Source organism: Stegodyphus dumicola, chromosome X1 (assembly GCF_044657685.1).
Source record: "Stegodyphus dumicola isolate Sdum_Otavi_A_Nest chromosome X1, ASM4465768v1".
Lineage (NCBI taxonomy): Eukaryota > Metazoa > Arthropoda > Arachnida > Araneae > Eresidae > Stegodyphus > Stegodyphus dumicola.
In genome coordinates this window covers 149,848,083-149,870,238 of record NC_140780.1, presented here as the reverse complement: position 1 = coordinate 149,870,238, position 22,156 = coordinate 149,848,083, and the positions used below count along the sequence as shown (strand labels likewise).

Genomic DNA, 22,156 nt, shown 5'->3' with positions numbered 1-22,156 from the left:
ACACTTACTAATCTTTTCTCAACTACCTTATCTGGTAGGAAAAGTTAAAATTCCAAAATGTTTGTGCGGTATACAAAAGTCTGTCTACAGTACGTACCGTATATGCCTACCCTTCTATTATAAACACTATAATTTTAATTTAAGTTAATGAAATCGCTTGGCTAGAGATCCAATAGATCTGTATATGCTCCACTGTATACAGAAGTTTATACGTTTCTAAATGTTTTGGTCATAATTTCCAGTACTTCAGATATAGCATTTCTTAATACTCTCTCTCGAGATGCTATCAAAAATCCTGTTTCGAATGCGGCGTCCATATGTAATGCGCATTACGGAAATCCATATGTAATGCGGCGTCTTGCCATAAAAAATTTTATTTTTACTCTGTAGTTTTGAAACATTATTTGTAGACAAGAATAATTTACGTAAAGACAATAAGGTTCAAGGATAATTCCTATTTTTGTGTAAAGATTTCCCAGGTACATTGTATACCGTTAACAGTAAATTTTTCTCGTCTCTCGAGATGCTATCAAAAATCCTGTTTCGAATGCGGCGCCTGCGGCATCTTGCCAAAATGCGGCGTCCATATGTAATGCGCATTACGGAAGTCCATATGTAATGCGGCGTCTTGCCATAAAAAATTTTATTTTTACTCTGTAGTTTTGAAACATTTTTTGTAGACAAGAACAATTTATGTAAGGACAATAAGGTACAAGGATAATTCCTATTTTTGTGTAAAGATTTCCCACGTGCTTTGTAGTATAAAATTAGTATTTTTATAGCCTTAACAGTAAATTTTTCTCGTCTGAGAAATTTTTTCCCTTTTGAGGAGAAAATATACGATGCTCACTTTTAAGAAATTGAATACAAATTTCTCTCACATAGTTGCGTTTTATTTTATAATACCATAACCTTTACGTTTTAAAAGAAGAGTCTTGTTTAATATATTCATCAACATGTATGTATAGTTTTTAAAAAATCAGGTTTTAATTAATGGAATGATAGCAGAATGCATTTAATAAATAGGCCATTAAGTTATATAGCCTTTTTTATTTTTTAATTGCACAATAAGTTAACAGTAATGAAAGGTTTATAAAGAAAATTTTCTTCAAACTAAGAATTCGCAGTATTCGGTCGCCCCCTTCGAATGTAAGCCCCTTCTTACAGTTTAGGATGAATTTTAAGAAATAAAAATGTAGATGAATATTTATTTTGTCTCTTGACTATTCGGAGAAAGAAATCTTACTTCCCTCCCTTCCTCCAGAATTTTCTAGAAATAGCATTAGCATTAGCTGCGATCCAAAAGTATTGTTAGTGATACATTATAATCTTTGTTTTCAGGCATACCAGTATCGACATAGTGAATGCAGGCCTAAATTAAATGTCTCGAGCAGATTTGGCTATTATAATTAGGAGTACTTATGCAGTTTATTAGCCTGCTCTAAATACGTACGTGGTTTGTTTAACATTTAAATCGTATGATTGTTCTATGTAGTATGTTAATTAAACTTCTTTACCAAAGTTTAGAACAAAAATATAGCAATAAATTTTATTTTCGAGTAAATAAAGTATCTATAAATTTATCTTTCAGTCCCTCAAAATATGGGATATGTATGAAGATTACAAAGAACAGCTTCTAAGGCGAAAAGGAAATTCTGAGAAATTTATAAAAGTATTGAATAAAATATTCAGTTTTCTCACGATTAATGATTCCTCGGGAACGTAACAGAAAACGAAACTTAATTATCACCAATTTACTGATAATTTATCTTTTGTTACTTTGGCGAAATGTTTATTTCTTTTGAGAGTAACTCTTCGAGAGACTCTGAGAATGACACTTCGAATTTTTTTCAATAAGCATCGCGATGCAGCAATACATATTGTAATACGCTATATTTTGCTACCTTTGTCATTTTTAGAAATTAAATACATTATGGAACATCGTTTATTCAGACAGAAGATCAGATAAGTAACCTGTCGGATATGGTATTTGTTCGGCTAATCGATTTTCATATTTAAGAAAAGTATTATTAACGTAAATATTACGTTATTTATATTTAATGAACAAAATTTTTCAAATATTAAAAATTTTATTTCGGCATTAACTTATAACTAATACATAAATTAATAATATGTCAGCTGCGGAAAGGTAAAAATGCTGAACACTGATGTTTTGACCCAAGTTTTTCCAAAACAGCTGGTTGCAGAATTCTTGTGCTGTCCTCATATGTAATGTGAATATGAGATAGTTTCCATTAAAATGAAACATTCCCTCCATTTAGCATTAGCAGCTCTCCATTAAAGGATAGCCATTGTATGCTTTACTATACTCTATATAGCTCAGTCCATATAGTAAATAAATATAGTTGTTGATTTTCCCCGCTTTAGTTTTTTAACACGCATCTTGCTGCCTCACACTTTTATACGACTGATAATTATTAGTTTCCATTAATTGAAAACGACTTTCATATTTACATGTAGATATTAGTATAATAAGTTCATAAAACTTTTTGTCCAGACTCAATAGACTAAAAACAAAACAAAGCAAAAAAAAAAGGAAACAAGTTTAGAGTTAGAAATGCAGAGGCAGAAAAGCGTAGGCAAATACAGGAAAAATACCCTTTTTTCTTGTTTTTAGCATGTCTGTATACCCTTGCATTCACATAATTCGTTCAGTCTCTTATTTAATGTTCGATAAATCGTGACACTTAACAAAGAAACCCTCGCACATTTCTGGGTCTTAATTTCCATTAGATGCCACTGATCCTTGAATTATCACCATTTCTTCTTAGTTTCTTATTCGTAATTGGACAAGTGTCCTTGCAAATGAAGTATGTAAGCACTGTAACTTAGGTCAAAATAAACATTCTGTAAATATGTGAAAAGTTAATTTAAAACAGTTTTGCAGCTAAATGCTCAAGGAAACCAACGGAATATTTTACTTGACACAGAAAATGAGAAAAGTCAGTGAAACTCATAAAAAAGGGATATTTTAGCGATTAAACAGCATTAAAACCATTAAAATTCGCAGCGGCTCATAATATGCTCCTTCATAAATAGTAGAATCTGGCAAAAACGAAATGATGTCATTTCCCCTCTAATCAACTGTGTCCTCAATTTCAGGGTATGGAACCTGTTATTACTAATGTACACTTCTATTGCCCGTAACAAACTTCTTCTCGTTACATCCGTCACAGATTAAAATTATTTCTTTCATAAATTTTTAATTTTCCTTTGCATTCGCGAAATTCAGCAAAAAAAAAAAAAAAAAAAGTGACTGTTCAGGAAGGCTCAAGGCTTCTCTTGGCGGTATGAAATACCCAATTTCAAAATATCCGCATGTCTTTATTATTTTATATCTTGTTTCCATTTATGTGAAAAGCCAGTGATTATAGAATATCGTGCCAAGACCAAAGATCGTGCCATCTGCCCATGACTGCCTTCCTTGTATAACATCCAGCTTTCGTCATCATCATCATCTATTAAAAACGCAAAATTTCCTTAATATATATAATATTTATTCACTTATTAGCAAAATATGATAATTTTTCCAACTGTATTCGCAAGCTACAATTCTTAGTCAGTTTATTTTAAATTATTTTCAAGATAGTTAGTTCTAATCATTGGTAATGAACCAGAAAGAATCGTGTTGTACTGAGCTTGGATGACAGATACGAGATCTTTATTCCATGCGGCTGCAGCTCTATTGCCAGAGCTCATCAATCGTAATGGCTGGCGATGGATGGCGTGCCAGCCTCTCGGCAACCCATGACCAGATGTTCTCAATGGGTGAGAAATCTGGAGAACGTACCGGCCAGGGCAGTAGTTGAACAATGTTTGTATGAAGGAAAGGCAGGACAGCTCGGGCAAAATGCAATCGTGTATCTACTTGAAAAATGGCTTCACGTAAGTAAGTCTAGAAGACAGAGCACATCCACGGGCATGAATTTGTTAGAAATGTGGCGAAGGTGGTCTACATTACCGGCTACGAGAATAAGAGGTAATTGGGATGTGTGCCCAGTGGCAGGGCATGCCAAGTGCTGGGTCCATATGTTGATGACGAATGAAAGCTGGCAACTTTCCTTCTCCTTGGTGCCAATTCTTCCTTTAACACCTAACGGCGTTTTTCTTGTCTTTCAGTTAATCCTTGTCTCTTATTTATTTCATTATTCTTTCGATGATATAGATGTTATTGTAATTTTTTACGAAGGTTCTCCGTAACCAATATGCCTTGGTCCTGGTTTATAGAAGGATACGTCCATCATCACGCAGTGCACAGAACCATTCCTGTCTCTAATGCAGCTTCAAGCGGGAAGTCGCAACAATAGGTAGTGCGACCGTCGCACTGTCCGTGCGGACATTTATTGTCCTGCACACGAGCCAAGTTCCTGATTCAGGGTATATAATGTGCCTGCACGATCTCGCAAGGTTGAGAGGACAACATTTCTGGCCTGTCGAACGCTAATTTGTCAGGGGCCGCTGAGCTCTTGCATGGCGTTCAGTATGGCCCTCATGCACCCAAAGGTTCCATATTTTCCTGATAATCATGGGATCCCGACTAACACAAGAAGCAATGTCGCTGAACAATAAACCGCAGTCCCGATAGGTCCGAACCCACCGCGGTAGAATTACGACACCTGCTGATAGTAGTTTTTCCTTCTTACACGAGGCATAACACGACCTTTACATAAACAACCAGCTTCAAATGTAATTTCCGTATGAGAAAACCGTTGTGCAAACTTCCCATTTATACAAAATGCAGATAGCATTACTCTTACATGCTCTGTGAGCATGCGCTGGAATGCTAATCATTTAGATATCCCAGTGTGTAGTACCTATCTATCATGCAAATTCGACATTTGTTGTATGCCGCCTTCAGGCTGTAGAAATTTTAATGGCAACAGTGTACTTAAAAAGCACATATTACATAGATTTTTAGTTAAATGATATACATAGTTTTCATCTGATTATGGAGGAAAAAAATGTCATTATAACAAATGCGGATAGCACTAATAGAATAACGACCGTATACTATTCGTCGCTTCTGTAGAGCATCGGACTAAACTAATTTCATTTGTATATTTATTATCTAAAACAATATGTAGCATTATGTAACGAATGCATTAGAGTAAACTACTGTCTCCTATCAGTGCGTCTCAGTATCAACCCAGCCAGTGGCCCAACAAAACGGCCAAGAAATTACCACTTCTGATATCTTAGTTTTTAACGTTTCATTACTATGTTCCTCGACAGATGGTGACATTTATAATACATTAATTTTTCGCGTTTCATTACAATTTTTCTATATATATGGCTCTACGCTTTGCTTTACTTCACCTATTGCTTTCGATATGACATGGTTGTCGCTTCTCCCATTCTGACAAAAGTACTTTTGCTCCTAAAGAACAGGAACTATGTCTGATCTTCCTCGAAACTGATAGAGATTTACTCAAAATCTTGGCCAAACTAAAGCTGTTCTTTGATCTAATTTTGAATCCAGCCACTTAACAATTATGCAGCATAAATGCTGCAAAATTAAGAATAAACTCCATCTTTCTTCTGGTCTCTGCTTATTAAAATCCTCCTCGTCATTATTATTATTATTGTTGTTATTAAAGAGAAATATTTCCATAATTTTTAGTAGATGTTTCTGAACATCACTAAAGAACTAAAAGCGATTTAAAGTGAATAAGTTAGATTTTAAAAAGTGATTTAAAAGTAAATATGTTCTGCACCCAGCAAATGGGTTCTCTAGATTTGCATAAATAAAGCATAACATGCCGTGAGCTAATACTACCTAAAAAAAAAAAAAAAAAAAAGACTCCTTACATAAATGTAATGAAAACTTTACTTAACCGAGACACGAAATGTGTTGTTGTTATTGATTTCACTTAGACTGATAAAATCAAACCAGGTCCATGAGCCCGTGTGTCTTGGGTACCTCATCAAGAACAATTCTGAATGGTCAGTACATTGGCTTAAGGAGAAGTGATGATGCAAGAAAAGATGAGGGAAGGGAAAGCACGAATCACGTTGCCTAAATGGGCCAAAGAAAAAGAAAGGTATTGCAATAGCATTCAATCTTTGTATCTCATAAGAGTTTGCTATGCAGCCTTTTCTCTTCTGCTGTCAAATTTGAATGGCACAGCATTAGCGGAGATACTAATCATGCTAAGTGAATTAATTAAAATCTTCTCATTTGAGATTAAAGAAAGGCAAGAAATTTAAGATTAAAAAACGGTAGAAATGGTCCCTTCAGAGAAAATGCATTAAATGTCTTCTCGTGACAAAGCTCCAAATAAAAAATGCAGCAATCTAGGACTGCGATTTCGAGATAGAAAAAAATCGTCAAGAAATACAAGAAATAAAAATCAAGATAAAATAGTTCATAATATTATTAAGATAAATCAGATAATTGTTATTTCGGGTAATAATTTGGTTCCCTTTTAAAAAATCAAACGAACCTTACAGATAAATTAGTCTATATATCTTTACATATTTTGCATACTTCTCCATGTTGAAACAGAAGGACATCGCCAGCTTCCCTACCCTCAAAGTGATGGTATTATCTGGTAGGCATATATTGATAGTTACTGAATTTTTCACTAAAAATGAGATTAATATTGCATGGTGCATTTGAGTTACGCTGAAATTAACCCGTAAAGACGTAAAGTCTTTAATAGCGAAGCACGCACAAGCACTAGACATTAGATGCTTAGTGCTTGAAAAAAAGTAAAATAAGCAACGTAATTTTTGTTAATAAATTATTTGTTTGAAATATTCATTATTGAAACAAAAATCATCTAAATCCCAACCCTTCCTTGTATATAGTTCAGCTTAAAAAATCAAAGCTGTACACGATGTTATAATACAGTTATTCTTCTGATAAAATTTTCAAGTCTCGTAGAAGATTTTCAATATCAAATCCACCGGGCATTTTAACATTTAAAAAAAAAAAAAAAAAAAAAATTGTTTCAGCGGGCATTACTGTAAAATTACAAATAAGCAAAAACATTGTTTACAGAAAAAAAGAGTATAAAAATTTGGCGCTTCGAAATAATAGGGTTTATAGATTTTTGCGTAATAACTTTTGGTCGCCCATTTGCTCTGCTTATAATTCTCTGCTAAAGTTACTTAAAATCCACAATTCGAAAATCCTTTCAAGAAATTGAGGTAGGGGTCCCTCAACAAAGTATTATTGTCAGCTTGAAGCTTGATGTGACAATGGTAAGGCTTCAGTGATCACATTATAATGTGCGCCCATACAGTAATAGAACAAGTTCTTATAAATAACGAAAAGATTACTAACTCTCAAATAAACTTATGTCCTTCAAAATAATTGCCAGAGGAGTCTATATAATTTTTCCAGTGTTTCTTCAGGTCATCGAAGCACTACTTATAGGCGTTGGAACTAAACACTCGGAAAAAAATACGCAGCATTTGATTGAATATCAGAGCGGTTTTAAATTTCTGGCCTTTCATGGCCATCTTATGCTTCGGAAAAAGGAAAAAATCACCTGGTGATAAGTGTGGAGAATATGGTGTGTGATTTATCACTGCAATTGAATGCTTAACACAGAGTGTAGCTTTAGATATTTGGCGGAATCCGGACGATACCCGATTAGTCTATGCAATCCGCCCGGGTGTCCGGATCTGCTCTCACCTGTCACCTGTACATGCAATGCTGTATATGTAAATCGCGTAAATGAAACCAATTCCTTAGAATCAAGAAGTTCCTTCCTAACTCGCTTTATTCTGTTTCTTAATCGAAAAAGGCACCTTTTTGCAGAAATATTATTAACTGATTGATTTTCAGGGACAAATTCATGGTGAATAAGTCCAATGATTTTTCTCCTGAATTTTCTCATTCTATGAAGTTGAAGGGGGCTCTATATTTGGCTCATCTTCAACGCTTTTGAACACAAGTGTATAAGTAGTTGTACCACTCATACACTTGTGTTCTCGATAATGATGCATCACCATAAACTGTTCAAATAGTCTCTAACATTTTGGTAACAAATTTATCTAATTTGTAACAAAATTTAATATTGTAACGTTGTTCTAACTCGAAGCAAATTTTTTTGTGTAGTGCCTTTTCAGTAAATGAAAATGACTTCGTGTTTCGATATGCAAACGGCAAAACAATCAGTTTTTAAACTGGCTTTAACAAGAGTTGAAATGTCACTCTTTTTCTAAACATATATTTATTCTTTCACTTTTTTATTTTATCGTTTGGTCTCTTAATTTGTTCGATTACTTTACGGGCGCATCTTGTAGTTATTTGATTACTTAACAATAGGAAAAGATGACCAAAAACAACGCAGGGACCTATCAGCGGCCAAGCGGTAAAGTTATTGAGAGTTCTGACATGGGCAATCCAGGCGAATGGGCTGGCTGTACGGAAGTTTTCGTGGTTTTTCCCTTGTGTAACGTGTATAAGAGCCAGTTTCGCTTAGAAAGTCCACCACGAAGGCATCCCTTCCTTTAGGCAGATAGCCCTTATGTGTTTTGCCGTAATCTCAATAAACCAATCAATCCAAAATGGCGCAAATGCAGAATCTTTTCCGTTGTAGCGTAACATTCGCTAAACAATTTACTTTAGAAATACACACATGCGCCAGTTTGTGATTAATTCCAGAGAGAAAAAATATTTTCTTCATCATTCCATCTCAATTGCGGTAAAATCTTTCTAAACATCAGAAATATATAGCTATTATTAATATTACCTCAGTTTGAATACAAGAAACCTGTTAAGAGATAAGAATAAAACATTTAATTCAAAGGTCGGCAGTAATCTTTCTACAGAAAACAGTTTGCCGCGTATGGTTCTATAGAGGAAGAGATCAGAATTATCTTCTTCCTGGTATATAAACAACTACTAGTCCTATCACTGTAGAATAAAATGTTATAAAATAAAAAGCTTTTGCATCGATTTGTCAATATGCTTTCTGACTACATAACCTTTTAGTTTCGCTTCGGAGCAGAGTTTATTTCTTATTTTATACCGCAACCATGGCTTGCCAGCAGCCAAGCGATAAAGGGTAGTTGAATACTGGTAGTTCTTCCAGGGTTCAGATCTCAATGAACGGGCTGGCTACGTGGAAGTTTTCATGGTTTTCAACCGCGTGGAATGTGGATATGTGCCAGTTTTAACTCCTTACTTTAAGATCTATTTTCAAAAAAGCATGTGAGTGCAAATAATTTAGCGCAACTCTGTGAGCGAAGTTATCTCAAAATAAAACTAAAATATTTTATATTTTATTTGAATATAGTTATGTAAGTGCGAACACTATTTGATTTGTGAGAGGTCAGATTTATAGAGTCATGATAATAATTCATAAAAAATCGAAAAATATCCTTTTTAATTAACAATGAGATTTATTTATTTATTTTAACTTTTAAATATGAGGCAGGCGTTTCCCGTCAAAGTCGACTCTCGTGGGCATACACTTTCTGTGTATGCCCACGAGAGTCGACTTTTCCACATAAATGGGTTTTAAAAACATTGACGAAGACTTCTCTTTCTTCGGCGGATACATTCATGTGCGTCGTTAAAATTCAAATAATGTTCTTGCTTATTATCCCGTTATCCCGTTTTCTGGCCAAGTGGGGTGATTTAGCGCCAGTTATAGATGACCGCTTACTTTAGAATTCCGTAGTAACGACTAGGCGACCGATGCCGAAATTTCCTTCAACGGTCGACGGGATAATACGTAAATACCCCAAATAATAATGGTTATTATAACCGCCCAGATCTCCAAATGAAATTCGTGCTGAATGTTTACGTACTATAGCAATTCGTTTTCTCGTCCTTCCAAGAAGCAAATTCAGCGCAGAAAATAAATAAATATTTCATAAAACATAAGAGAAGATATAATTCGCTTTCATCTCTCATGAAACATGAGTATAGGCTGTTGTTTTAATAAAGCTGAAAATTGTATTGATGGACAGTTTTTTAGTCCAAAGGGGCTTTGTCCCTGAGGGACTATTGTTTTCGTTTTGCGATGTTGCGTCGAATCACTCTGAATATCCGTTTCACTTTTCAAACTGTTGCCACCAAATATTATCGTCCAGTATTATATTTGAAGAAACTAAATAATGAAGAATCTGCATAAATGTATGTATGTTTCTTGCACTGTGATAAAACAATGGTACCAAGAATAATCACATTTTGAATGACATAATCCTACTGTGAATATGGGCATCTAGAAGCCCAAATTTGAAATTTGGAATTTGTTTTATTATCGATTTCATATTTTGTAAAGTTGTAACGAATTTTTGATTAGCAAACGCAAGGATTTCAAAGCGAGCAATGGCAACGTTGCTCAGAAAAAACATTTATTATCTCCAGCTCGTGAGACTGTGTATCGAAAATTCTAAAGATATGCTCAATTTAAAATTGTTTTGCGATATTGCTCTTGAACTGAATTTTATGGTTTAAGTACGAAGAACATGATATTTAATAAATAAAGGTAACACACAAAATGTTAGATAAACACCCCTTTGGACGTAATTTAAAATCTGAAACCTTCCAGATTTTCTTTTCTTTTTTTTTTTCCCCCACAAAAACATTTTAACGCTAGTTTCAGTTTTCCAGAATGTGGCAACCCCATAATTCTTCCCTCATGGGGAGGAAGACATGCTTATACTTGGGTTTTATAGCCTCAGTGACCCCCTCACCTAGATTCGCACTTCCTTTGGGACTTTTTTTTAGTGGGGGGGGGGGCTGCGGGTGCTCCAGTTTCTGCACTACGCAACATTGCCCTCCCCAAGCGAGAGTATCAGCGCATCTTACATCACTGTACTGCACTATTAATCTAAACAAAATAAAAAGGGAATTTAAGTGCAAGTATTTAAGCTGCATGCAAATATCAGTAAAATGAAAGCAATGGCAAAATGAAATTTGAAGATTAATTATAAATCGCTTCCCTCCAAAGTCATTGGAAAATTGAAGTCTCAATTTAATATATACCTATGTGTGTGTGTGTGTGTGATTAAAAAAGAGAAAAAGAGGTACAGTACTGTTTGGCGTAGAACGTAGTTCCATATTGAAGAAGAATTCTGATTGCGTAGAATCTTAAAAGGTAAAATTCGTAATGACTAAGAAACTTGGCTGTCGATGCGAATTAAATTCCATTTTTATTTAAATTGACATTTGTGGCCACAATTCACTTGCACTCTAATCGTGCCTATTTCCAGAATATTTACAGTTTTGATACTGTTGAGGAAGGAAGAAAGCACAGCGAAATTACGTCCAGTATAGAGACAGAAGCTGAAGAGCCCATTTATCCAGTATGACAGTCTGTTACGAGAAAGGTTTCGGTTTAGGTTAGCAAGGTTTCAATTCTCAGAGTTTAGACTCCGAATCAGCTACGTCATTAGCGTTACGCAAGCTCTGGCATAGATTTTTCTAGAAATGGCGCAGTTCAGAAAAGTTGTTATTGTTTTTAGAACAGAGAGACGAAATACCCATATTAAAATTAAGAGACTATTACTAAATTAAATTATAAAGCTGATTTACATATTTTTTTATCTTACATATATATATATATATTGAGAAGACATATCCAGTCACTCACTGGTGGGCCTACTTTGCAAGTACTCCATTAGTGGTTGAGCGGTTAAATAATGATGAATACTCGTAATTCGTCCCGGTTTCGAACCCAGACGAACGAGCTGACTGCATGCTTGGTTTTTCGCGGTTTTCCCTTGTATAATGTGAATATAAGTCAGTTTTATCAGAAAATCCTTTACGAAGACATCACATCCCTTAGGTCGATAGCTTTCGTGTGCTTTGCCATATTAAAGTAACCTTTGCAAGTAAGTGAAATACATAAAAAAACGTAAAGTACTGTTCTGACCAACATAAGCGGCGCATTTAGTGACCATTACATTATGACCATATAAGCGGCAACAAGCCACATTTAGTTACGGCAAAGCGGCTTTTGAGGTTTAGAGGGGAAGCTTTCAGGAAGAACTTTTGGAAGGAAACCGTATTTCCCTTTATAAATCTGTAAAATTGGAGGATTTGTTCGGCCATGCTTCAAAGTTCCATCTAAGCATTTCAAATAATTGGATTATTTTGAAACTCTGTTGAAAATACAGATAAGCTTCAAGTAATGCTGTAAAATGTTTTAAAATAAAATAATAATAATAATGATAAAATTACTCAGAAATGAAATTTACGAGTGATAAGCGCATAAAATTTTGAAACCCAATAAATAATTACCTTAAAGTATCGAAAAATAAAATGCTTTAATGCTTGAAAAAAAATTACCCGCTAAAAAATATCGACCTCCGAAAGAAACTAGAGTAAGATATGCTACAAGATAAAAAGTTAAGTAACGGTAGTGAGAAATCTGTATCAGATAGCTGTAAAAAACCTGTTTTATGAAATCGAAATCTATGCAAATAAGAAGTGAATGTTACGTGCTTTCGGCAATCATATTCTAGAAAAGCACTGTTAGGTTGATAAAGTGGTTCGGATAGAACATGAAAATTCGAAACGTCGGCTTTCTTTCAAAACATACAGAACACAGCTTGCAAGATGCATTTATCCAGGTCTTCAGGCAAAGTTAATCATTTTTACTAGCTTGTTAGTCTCCGGTTTGGTTTATTTGATTTCAGGAAAACATGCGAGGGCTATCTGCCTAAGCGAAAGGAAACCGTCGTGGAGGGCTTTCTAAGCAAAACTGGCTCGTGTCAATATTACACATGGAGAAAACCTCGAAAACGCCATGGAGCCAGCCTATTCGAACGCAGATCGAACTAACAGCATTCAACGCCTTTACCGATCAGACGCTGGAGGGCCTTTGTTACTCTTCATTCACCTCACAAAAGGAGAAAAAAAAAATATTCGAAAGAAGTGAGACATACCATTATTTCATATTCACTTGAAGTTTTGCGAAAGTAATTAATTCAAGCAAAATTTTTAAGTCTTACCATCCGAAAAACAGTCACCGGATAAGAATATTAAATTCTCTTGAAAACAGCAATACGGAATTCATACTTGAAAACAGCAATAAAAGTATTATTTTTAATGAAAAATCTGGTTAGTCGCTTGGTTATTTTTCCCTTTTATGTTTTCTGAAAGAAAGCAGTTAGCCAAGCCTAGAAATAAAACCGACTTTGATTACTTTAGCGTATCCAGAAAGAAATAAAGTGGATGCAGCAGGCTGTTGATTAATAGTCAATTAATAAGCATACTGCGAAACTCACTAGATTTTCTAAGCAATTTTTTCTTTTATATATATATATATATATATATATATATATAAATGTTTCCCACTACATCGATCTTGGCTTCCAATTAAAGATGTCAACCTTCTGTTGCAACGCTACTATATATAAAAAAAAAAAAAAAAAAAAAAAAAAAAAAAAATCTGTAAAAGCTTAAGCTACAGTCAAGAAAAGATTTATATAGTATCAAAGAAATAATTTTAAAATCTTTAAAAATATCACACTTCTAATCAACTACATTTAAAATGTGAAAATTATGCTTGATGTAAGCAACAGAGGAAATAAATTATTGAATGAAAATTTTACTTCTAGAAAAACGATCCTTGAGTATCATATAGAAGAATAATGAAAATAATACTAATAGTTAAACACGTTTGTAAACACAGAGAGTGATAGCGTATGTTCCCAGTTTTCCTTTTCTCATATTTGTTCGCTATTGTCAGAATGGATTGATTTTTAATACAGTATATAATTATACTATTGCCTTGTCTTAATAGACTGAAAATTGTATGAATGAAATATTAGCAATTTGATACAGCAAGAGATTTATTTACTTATAATTTGAGAAACAGTCACAAAAGCATTTTCCCAATGATTTTATGATATTAATCCAAAACGAAAGGTGTACTACCTTTAAAATTTTAAAATTATTCAACTAAGAAACATTCCGTCATCTAGAGAAAATAAATATGGACCTATTTTTTTTTTTCCATGAATAAAAATCTATGATAGTGAGTAACATATTTATCAAATATTTACGATAGTGAGTGATGAAATCTGTGATAGTGAGTAACGTTATTTATCAAATATTTTGATTATAAATTACGGGACCTGTATTTATGCGCAATAAATCTTAAGCTTTTTTTCAGTCTTACAGGAAGCGGAAAAGTGCTTCAGAAATAACTTTCTAAGGAGCAATCATAAAAACTTAAGTACATAGCACATGAAACAAAACTGCTTAAATTCTACATTTAAAAAAAAAGCAAACCAAAATTTTGCAGGAAAAATGAGAAACTTTGTTTCAAAAAAGAACAGAGATTTCTAATTTAGTGAATAATCTAAAACAAAACAAAAGTCTAATTAGCTCAAGTAAATTTGAAGATTGAGTAAACATGTATTTTAAAATAAGGCAAAACTGAACAATCAAAAATAACGAGAACGTATTTTGTAACTGTTAACTTTGAAAAAATCGAAATCGAAACTCGCCCGGTTGAAAGCGGACAGAATTGGCGTAAACAAGACTGTCGTTTGGCGAGCACTCGCGCCCTTCAACCTGGTAACCCGTACCGTCAGTTTTTCACGGCCACCTGAAAGTTCCCTTACTTTCCCCTCCTGTAATAGAAGGTCCGGCCACCTATATGTGACGTCACATGCCCTTCTCGTCCACTCACTTTCGTTTCATCGCTGAGCGCGGGACCGCCTGACTTCTCAGTGGTTTACTAGCCCACATTTATGTCCAACCTTCTACAGGTACCGGGAGTATTTTGCAAACGTCTCCCATCTTACTCTAGGTTCATCCATAACTACTACAGGTAGCAATCAGAGCTGGACGTTAAGGGAAATCCTATCCAGTTGAGACCCCAAGTGGGCCTATATTAATTTTACTCTTCATTTGTTTACTTCTCTCAAGCGTTTGGAAGGAAGAGAGCTTGGTGCTACGTTGTTATATTTCTTTCTCTCGAACTTACTCTTTGGCATCAACGATGCCGAAAGTGTTCTTAGTGCGCAAACTTCGTCAACATTGGAAGACTGCAGCATCTGGAATTGTCACACCACCTCCAAGTCCAGAACAGTCCACAAATACACCGCCGGCCTCAAAGCCTGAAGAACCACATATTTCTTCAATTTCTGGTAAGACTTTTCTCTATTGATTTAGATTTACTGTGACTTCTTTTGCCTCGTTTTGGTGACAACTGGATCTTTTCAATTAGTAACGGAGTGAACAGTTGCCGTATTTCCGTACACTTTTAGTTTGAAATTTCGTCGCAAGTTAATTTTTTAAAAATATATTTTCATATTGTATTGGTTTAAAGTTTTATTTATTTTAGCGCTTTTTCGTAAATTTTATTTCGAATTAATGTAGTTATGTTGCAAAATGACCTAACGAATAGTGTTTGACTTGCTTTTCCTCAAGGTCTTTTTAATATGCTAGTTTTAACTGAAATGTTTTGCTCGTTCTTCCTGGAAGTAATTTCGAAGAAGCACTTGTCCGATTTCGAAATTGAATTACATGTTCTATTAAGTACCTCCTTTAGATAAGCATGCATGATTTGGAAAAGTTCTGATCTTTTAAATTATAAATTTTGATCATTAATAATTGTTTTCATTCTCGCATTTTTCTTTGCATGTAATCATACATTTGTTGGTTTCTACGTTGGCGATTTTATAACAAATTTATATGTTGTCAACAGTATTGGGCACTCACAATTATCTTACTATTTAATATTAGCAAGATTTCAGGGTACATAAAATTTTGTGCGGAATTTTCAACATTTGTCATGTTCATGATATATAGCTTAGGTTTATCAGTTCATTCTGAGATATGATTGCTAAGCAGTTATGATTAAGAATAATATACCAATTATTATATATTTTTTCCTTCCAACACCTAGATTTAAAATGTGTTCTTGCGATTGTGCTCCTCTATCTTATTTGCATCATTTTTCAGTAAAATTCTTTTCTCGGACGGCGCTATGTTCTGTTACTGTTATTATTTAACTTACCATTTTTTATCATTCGCTCTGAGGATCTTCGAATTCATAATTCGTTCCGAATCACTCTCAGGAAATAACGAATTCGCTCTAGAAGAATTTAAATTATTTTCAAAATTTAAATTTAAATAATGAGCTTGAAGTAATTTTAAATACCATATTTCTCGGTTTAATGAGGGAAAGTGTTCAGCTGTTTGCAAAATGAGCATAAAAATTTACGATAAATATTTATTGTAAATTGCGCTAAATGATCAGATGGTCCCAGCCTTAAAGGGAAAAATATTTTATCCAAACGCTTATGACTATTTTTTTAATAATTAAATTGACATTCAGAAGGAAGAATTCCTCCTTCTTGAAATCTTTCCAATTACGCAGTTTGTTTTCATTAGATTTAACTGAAAGAGAAATAATGATGACGTTGGTATGATTGCAGCCATGCGTTGCGGCTGGGATGGTGTAATGGGATATACCAGCCAAACCACCTAGAAACATCTAATTGTCATTTCTGGCCATAGAAGGGGGAAAAAATTCATTTCGGATTTTATGTTTGTTTTGTGGCCAGTGGCCAAATACGTTAGTGAAAGCGGTCAAGTTCAGTTTTCCAAGGACTTCTGGGAAGAGAATTTCGTTCTTATATGAGTAGCAGTATCAGAGCGTTGCGACACACTGTTATCTGATTTCGGTTGGTTCTGTATCAGACCCATCCAAAGTTTCATTGCTGATAATAAAAGTTTGCATGCTATTTTATTTCTTATTATCGTATGGTAAATCTCTGATACTAATGGAGTAGAAAAATTCCACTTTAATTTTGGAAGATACGTCCCAGCAAATAAACACATGCAACGAATTCATTCCATTTCAGGAATACATTGTTGACATTTTTATGTGTTTTGCATTTTGCTGATTTTTGCATGCGCTCAATTGCCAAGAATGTTTACAGTAATAAAACAATTATTACAATTCATTGCTTTTGCCAGAGATTATAGTAGCACTCTCGTATGTTGTCATAAAAATTAACCAATTATTACCAAGGATTACAAAAATACATAAGCAACTATGTTTATACGCTATCAACCAGTAATTCTTTTTAATAAAAAAATCGAGCGGAAGAACTTGATTTCTATATCTAATTTTCAAGCTTGTTTATTTTTTAAGTTTCGAGATCTTTTATGCTGCACCCTTCCACAAAATTCTTTTCTCTTAAAATTTATGCCTCTTGAAACTTCCGCTTTCATCTGATAAAAAGTAGCCGTTATGTTAAACTTTAGGCAATCTGTAAATTTGAAGTTTATTCTATGTGGCTGACAAATTTGGTAAAATGGTATATTTTGAAAAAATAGAATGGATTTTTTTTTTTTTTTTTTTTTTTTTTTTTTTTAGAAAAGCAAATTTATCTTTAGTGAAAAAAGGGAGAGTGTATATTTTATAGAGTTTCATATTTAGTTGATTTTCTTTTGTTATCATTTATTTTCACACCCTTTTAAAACTTTTAGAATCGAATTATTTTATTGTGATTCATGTGATTTTTCTGAAAATTCATCAGTACGTATTAATAAACATGAATACGTAATAAATGATGAAATTACTTACAAGAAGGTAAGAAATAAACATCTTTGAAACTCTTTTGTTTCAAAATGCTAAAAGCTGCTTGTGACAGCAGTTGTAAGACAATCCAATTTCTCTCCACGGAAAATTACTACTGTATTTTACTTTATTTCAAATGGATTTATGTATACATTACATATTTTTTTTACTTTACTCAGAGCAACTTAACGCTGGGCCCTTGCCCGCTGGCCCATGCTAATTCCTCAACATTTCATTTCTGCGAGTTGGTTGTCTTATTAGGGGCTTCAGAGCACTGCTTTGCACAGGGGCCCATAATGCTGCTTCCCAAAAATTTTCGTATCTTTTTTTCGTTACAGCTTTAGTATGTAGTAATTAGGAAGGTAAATATTCTAACAAACTGGTATGATATTTTAAATTATGATACATTTTAATACCTATGAAGTGATTTTGGTTTGTATCAGCAGCTCTGGCGTGAATTAATTTGTCCGCAAGTCTTCGGCTGGAAAATGCATATTTCACTTTAGCACTGTCATTCTTTCTCTTAAATAATGCTTAATGGATATATTTTATATATTTAATGAAACACGAATGCAATTCGTTATTAAAGTATTATTTAAGCACATGGTAATTTCGTAATGATATATTCGTTATATAAATATTGAAGTAAAATTCCATGTTTAATATTTATATGCATATTTTAAAAGTTAAGCTCGTGAGGGGGAAAAAAAGAATTTATTTCTAGCACTATAAGAATGTTGTGTACATGCTTTTTTTTAATGATAATTCATACATAGATAGGTAAAAACGCTCTAGTTTATCAAAATCTAAAAATGAATTGCAAATTGTTGTAAACCAAGTTTCTTTTGAATTCAATGACATTATCTGATCTGAATGAAATTAGGTTTACCTAGCTTATTGTGCAGTTTTTTCTACTGGCCAACACTGACTCTTCGAAAGCGGCTGGTTGACGAGCTGTACCGGAAGATTTTTAAAACCAAATGCTGGTCCCAAAACGTCGCATTTAAACGATCTCACTTTACCCTCGCGTTATCATGAAATTTATTGTATTTGAATTATGAGCTTCCACTTATTCCGCAATTCTGAGAGTTTTTCAGCCATTCGCGTAGTAGTGAACCGTGCAAAACCAGTACGGAAGAGCAGCATCTGTTTTCGTGTTGTATAATATTTCTATTTTTGGTATCCCCTATAACCCACTTTTGTCGAAGCTTTCCTTTGTTTCAGAATCCTTTAAAGGCGCTGACCACCGCATTCACTTTCTGAAAGTACCTCATGCTTCAACAGAAATGTACAAAGAGGACGTTAAAATTTTGAAGAGTTTTAGCCAAAAGAAAGTGACGTAAGTACAGGAAACAGGAGGGCACTCTTTTATTACAAGGCGTTCAAGAACCTAATGCAGAGCAAAGAAGAGGAAATGTAGGTGCAGGGTTGTGTCCACCGTGAGAATACGTAATCGGAGTGAATAATATGCTACGTTTCCGCAGAGGTGGGTGAGAAAGGTGCTTCTAGGGGTTTGGGCCATTGTATTCAAGGTCAAGGCAAGGAGACTATCGGGTGGTTTAAGAGACAGCCTCGACCCTGACTCGCTGACCGTAGTTTCGCCTGAACAATCAATCCGGGGACATTGAAAGGGGGAGGGTGGCATTTTCGACTCCCAATCTGGGTGCATGTAACCTTATTTCGAATGGAAGGAGCTTGGGAATATTTTGTGAGGGGGAAATTTAAGAATGGCTGAAGAAAACAGAATTCCCTTTCAAGAAGTAGAAGTTCCTTAGAGGTCAGTTGGGTCCTACGGGATCAACGTTACCTGAGGAACATTTCTGTAGGTTTTCACAGGGAAGGGGGGAGTTTCTCTGAAAAATACGGGAGAAATCGGCAGTCTTAAGCTACCGGTATTTTCAGTGCTTGTTTATAAGTAATCGGTAAAAAGGTGTGTGGTTTTATTTCTATAATGGTGAATTTTCATAGTACACTGAATCTTAAATTTACTGATATTTTATTTTCACGGTATTTGACCAGGATAATGATGCTCTAAAGATGAACCAGAATTTATTTAAATTGATGCACCAATAAACTATTGAAGTCCTAGAGCAACTCCCACTTGACACTGAAAAAACTTCTTGCTGTTCCTGATAGAGTTTAACGCTGATGAGGTAACAAGAATTGCGAGATACAGCTAGCTGCAGTTTTATGCTTAACTTTCACAGGAATAATTTTCCGTATAGAGATTATAGTTTTCAATTAATTTGAAAACCAGTAAAAATTTATGAGACTATATTACTGTATTTTATTATTATTGACAAATATTTTACATGATCTCGTTTACGACAGCAAATTATCCGTTTTCAGATATTTAAGATCATATCAAACTATAAAAATGATTCGTAATGCCAGTTAAGAATCGATTCCAAGAATGCATCTCAGATTACTGGTAGATTTCAAAGTGTTTTGTTTTTAATGTTAATAGCATGTGTTTTAGTTTTTGAAGTTTAAAGGTACTTCGAAACAAGAATATTAGTATATCTTTTATTATTATTTTTTGTACAGTATATACATAATTAATGCACAAAATTGATCCAGAAAGACGTCTAGGTTATGGTTTTTGCAGAACGCATCTCATTTCAAAGGAACATTTTTGGAAGTGATAGCAGTTTTAAAAACGTGGCATGTTGCCATTAATTAGAAAATAGGCTTGGCGACTTCCCTCAGTTCCGCCCCCAATTTAGATGGAGAGCACCCCCGGGGGGACGGATACGACGGTCTCCCACACCTCTTCTCCTACCACAACCTCTCGAGAGGACTTTCGGCTCACCATGTATTTAGAATGCCCCCATGTCGCAAAGACACTACACTTTTACAAACGTCCATGCCTTGTCCAGGATTCGAACTCGTGCCCTTCGGTATTATACTAGGCTTCCCTAACCACTATGCATTTGGTCAGCTGTCGGACATAATTTAGTAGTCAAATCGCCACCCTCTCCCGCGATTACGATTTTCCTTCGAAGATGCGATCGCAGTGCCATCTATCGTATTCTATGGATAGTGAGCACCTTTTTGGAAGAAAGCTTATCACCGCGTTAATTGATGTAGGACTTGATAGTTACTTCTTAATGTTTACGATATTTTTGAAAAATAATAAAAAAAAGTATCTAAAAGTCTTTATATCCTAGTAGTACGTTTAAACACATGCTTAATTTGCTCATTACATTTACAGAATTCTCAGAATTTACATAATCTGAATATACTGACCTCCATGTCGCATCAAAGCAACATATCCGAACGCTTTTAAGTTAATCTACTTCATAATCATTTTGATAGAAATGTTATTTTGTGCAACATCATAAATTCCATAATATCTTCTATTTTTAGATCAGAAGATTTGGATTATTCGAAATAATGCAACGTGCTTGCAAAGTAAATATTAACAGTATAATTCACCTTTGTGATTAATTAATTGTTTTAGGGTATTCAGAAAACTACAGAGAGAAACGAAATGAAGCTATTAAACATTTATACTACCTTTACGGGCAGACTTTAAATTAAATTTCGTAGAAACTCCTCCACGATGGCATCCCTCCCCTCAAGCAGATAAACCTGAAATGCTTTGTCATAATCAGTAGACCAAACCATATTTTCAAATTAATTTCTCCGCATCATTAAAGCTTTATTTTAAAGGAGTATCAGTTTAAATAGTGTTCTACCTAAAAAACTTATTGTTCGTTTGTACAGGAATGTACCTAGCTTCTTGATCATCGAAGTGCTGTACGCTGATCTTCAAATGCAGAAAAGGGCGTTGCGGCCGGGCGTTGTCACGAGTCGGTACCACACCTTGAATGAGCGCTTCGCTCGATCGCCGGACTTGAGTATACTTTTCTTAGTTTATTGTTTTCCCTGGAGGCAAAAATTCCGTTTCTCAAGTTTAAAATCACTTGTTTGAATTTTCGACTTTTTCTCCTAGCTGAGGGGTGTTTCTGAGGAAAGAGGACCCGAAATACTTCTATTTCATAGCTTGACGTTTTCGTTCTGGAATCGTAAGGGGGGGGTACTTATGTATTGTCCATCTGACTCAAATTCATCGTCGTCTTGATGGTATCCACTGAAGAAACCGAGAGCAGTTCCAGGATATTTTCTCTTGTGTTTTACAGAAAGACGGTCTATCCCTGCGTTATTCACCGAGAACATTATTAAGACTTTTCTTAAATTCTGTTAGCCATCCTCTCACAAATTGAATCAGATATTATGCACAGTTTGTAAATTTTTCAATGTCTGCCTGTAAGACATTTCCCGCATTTAAGAGACAAATAACAGACGTATTACGCATTTTCTGAATTTAAAATTTTCTTAACCCATTAACCGCCAAAACTACAAGGAAGGTTTCTTTTCTCATGAAAATAATAACAAATATTAAATTAAGCATTTATAACATAAATTTACATTGAAAATTAAAAAAAAAAATAAATTAAAAAAAAAATGCTCTTACCTGTGGAAAAAGCGAGTGTTGCGTTCGCGCAACGTCAGCGGAATAAGATTACGGATGTCTAGTGAGTAAGATTCTACTCGTGTGATGTTTCTTTTGAGCGGAGCGCAGGATTACTTTTTAGCTGTATAACGTTTTATAAATC

The 22,156-nt window shown here is 34.3% G+C and overlaps 1 protein-coding gene across 3 annotated transcripts in view; it reads left to right on the top strand.

Moving 5' to 3' along the window:
• The window catches only part of ovo (transcriptional regulator ovo), a 215,934-nt gene that overhangs the window by 158,374 nt on the left and 35,404 nt on the right, over positions 1–22,156 (top strand). Inside the window, exon 1 of one of the 3 annotated variants that reach the window (XM_035360958.2) lies at positions 14,570–15,090. The exons of 1 other annotated variant lie outside the window; for it this stretch is intronic. In XM_035360958.2, the coding sequence (XP_035216849.1) occupies positions 14,943–15,090 (148 nt within the window). In that variant the 5' untranslated portion in view covers positions 14,570–14,942. Of the gene's footprint in view, positions 1–14,569; positions 15,091–22,156 lie in introns of those variants that run through there. One more of the 3 variants, XM_035360957.2, reaches the window with a different exon arrangement.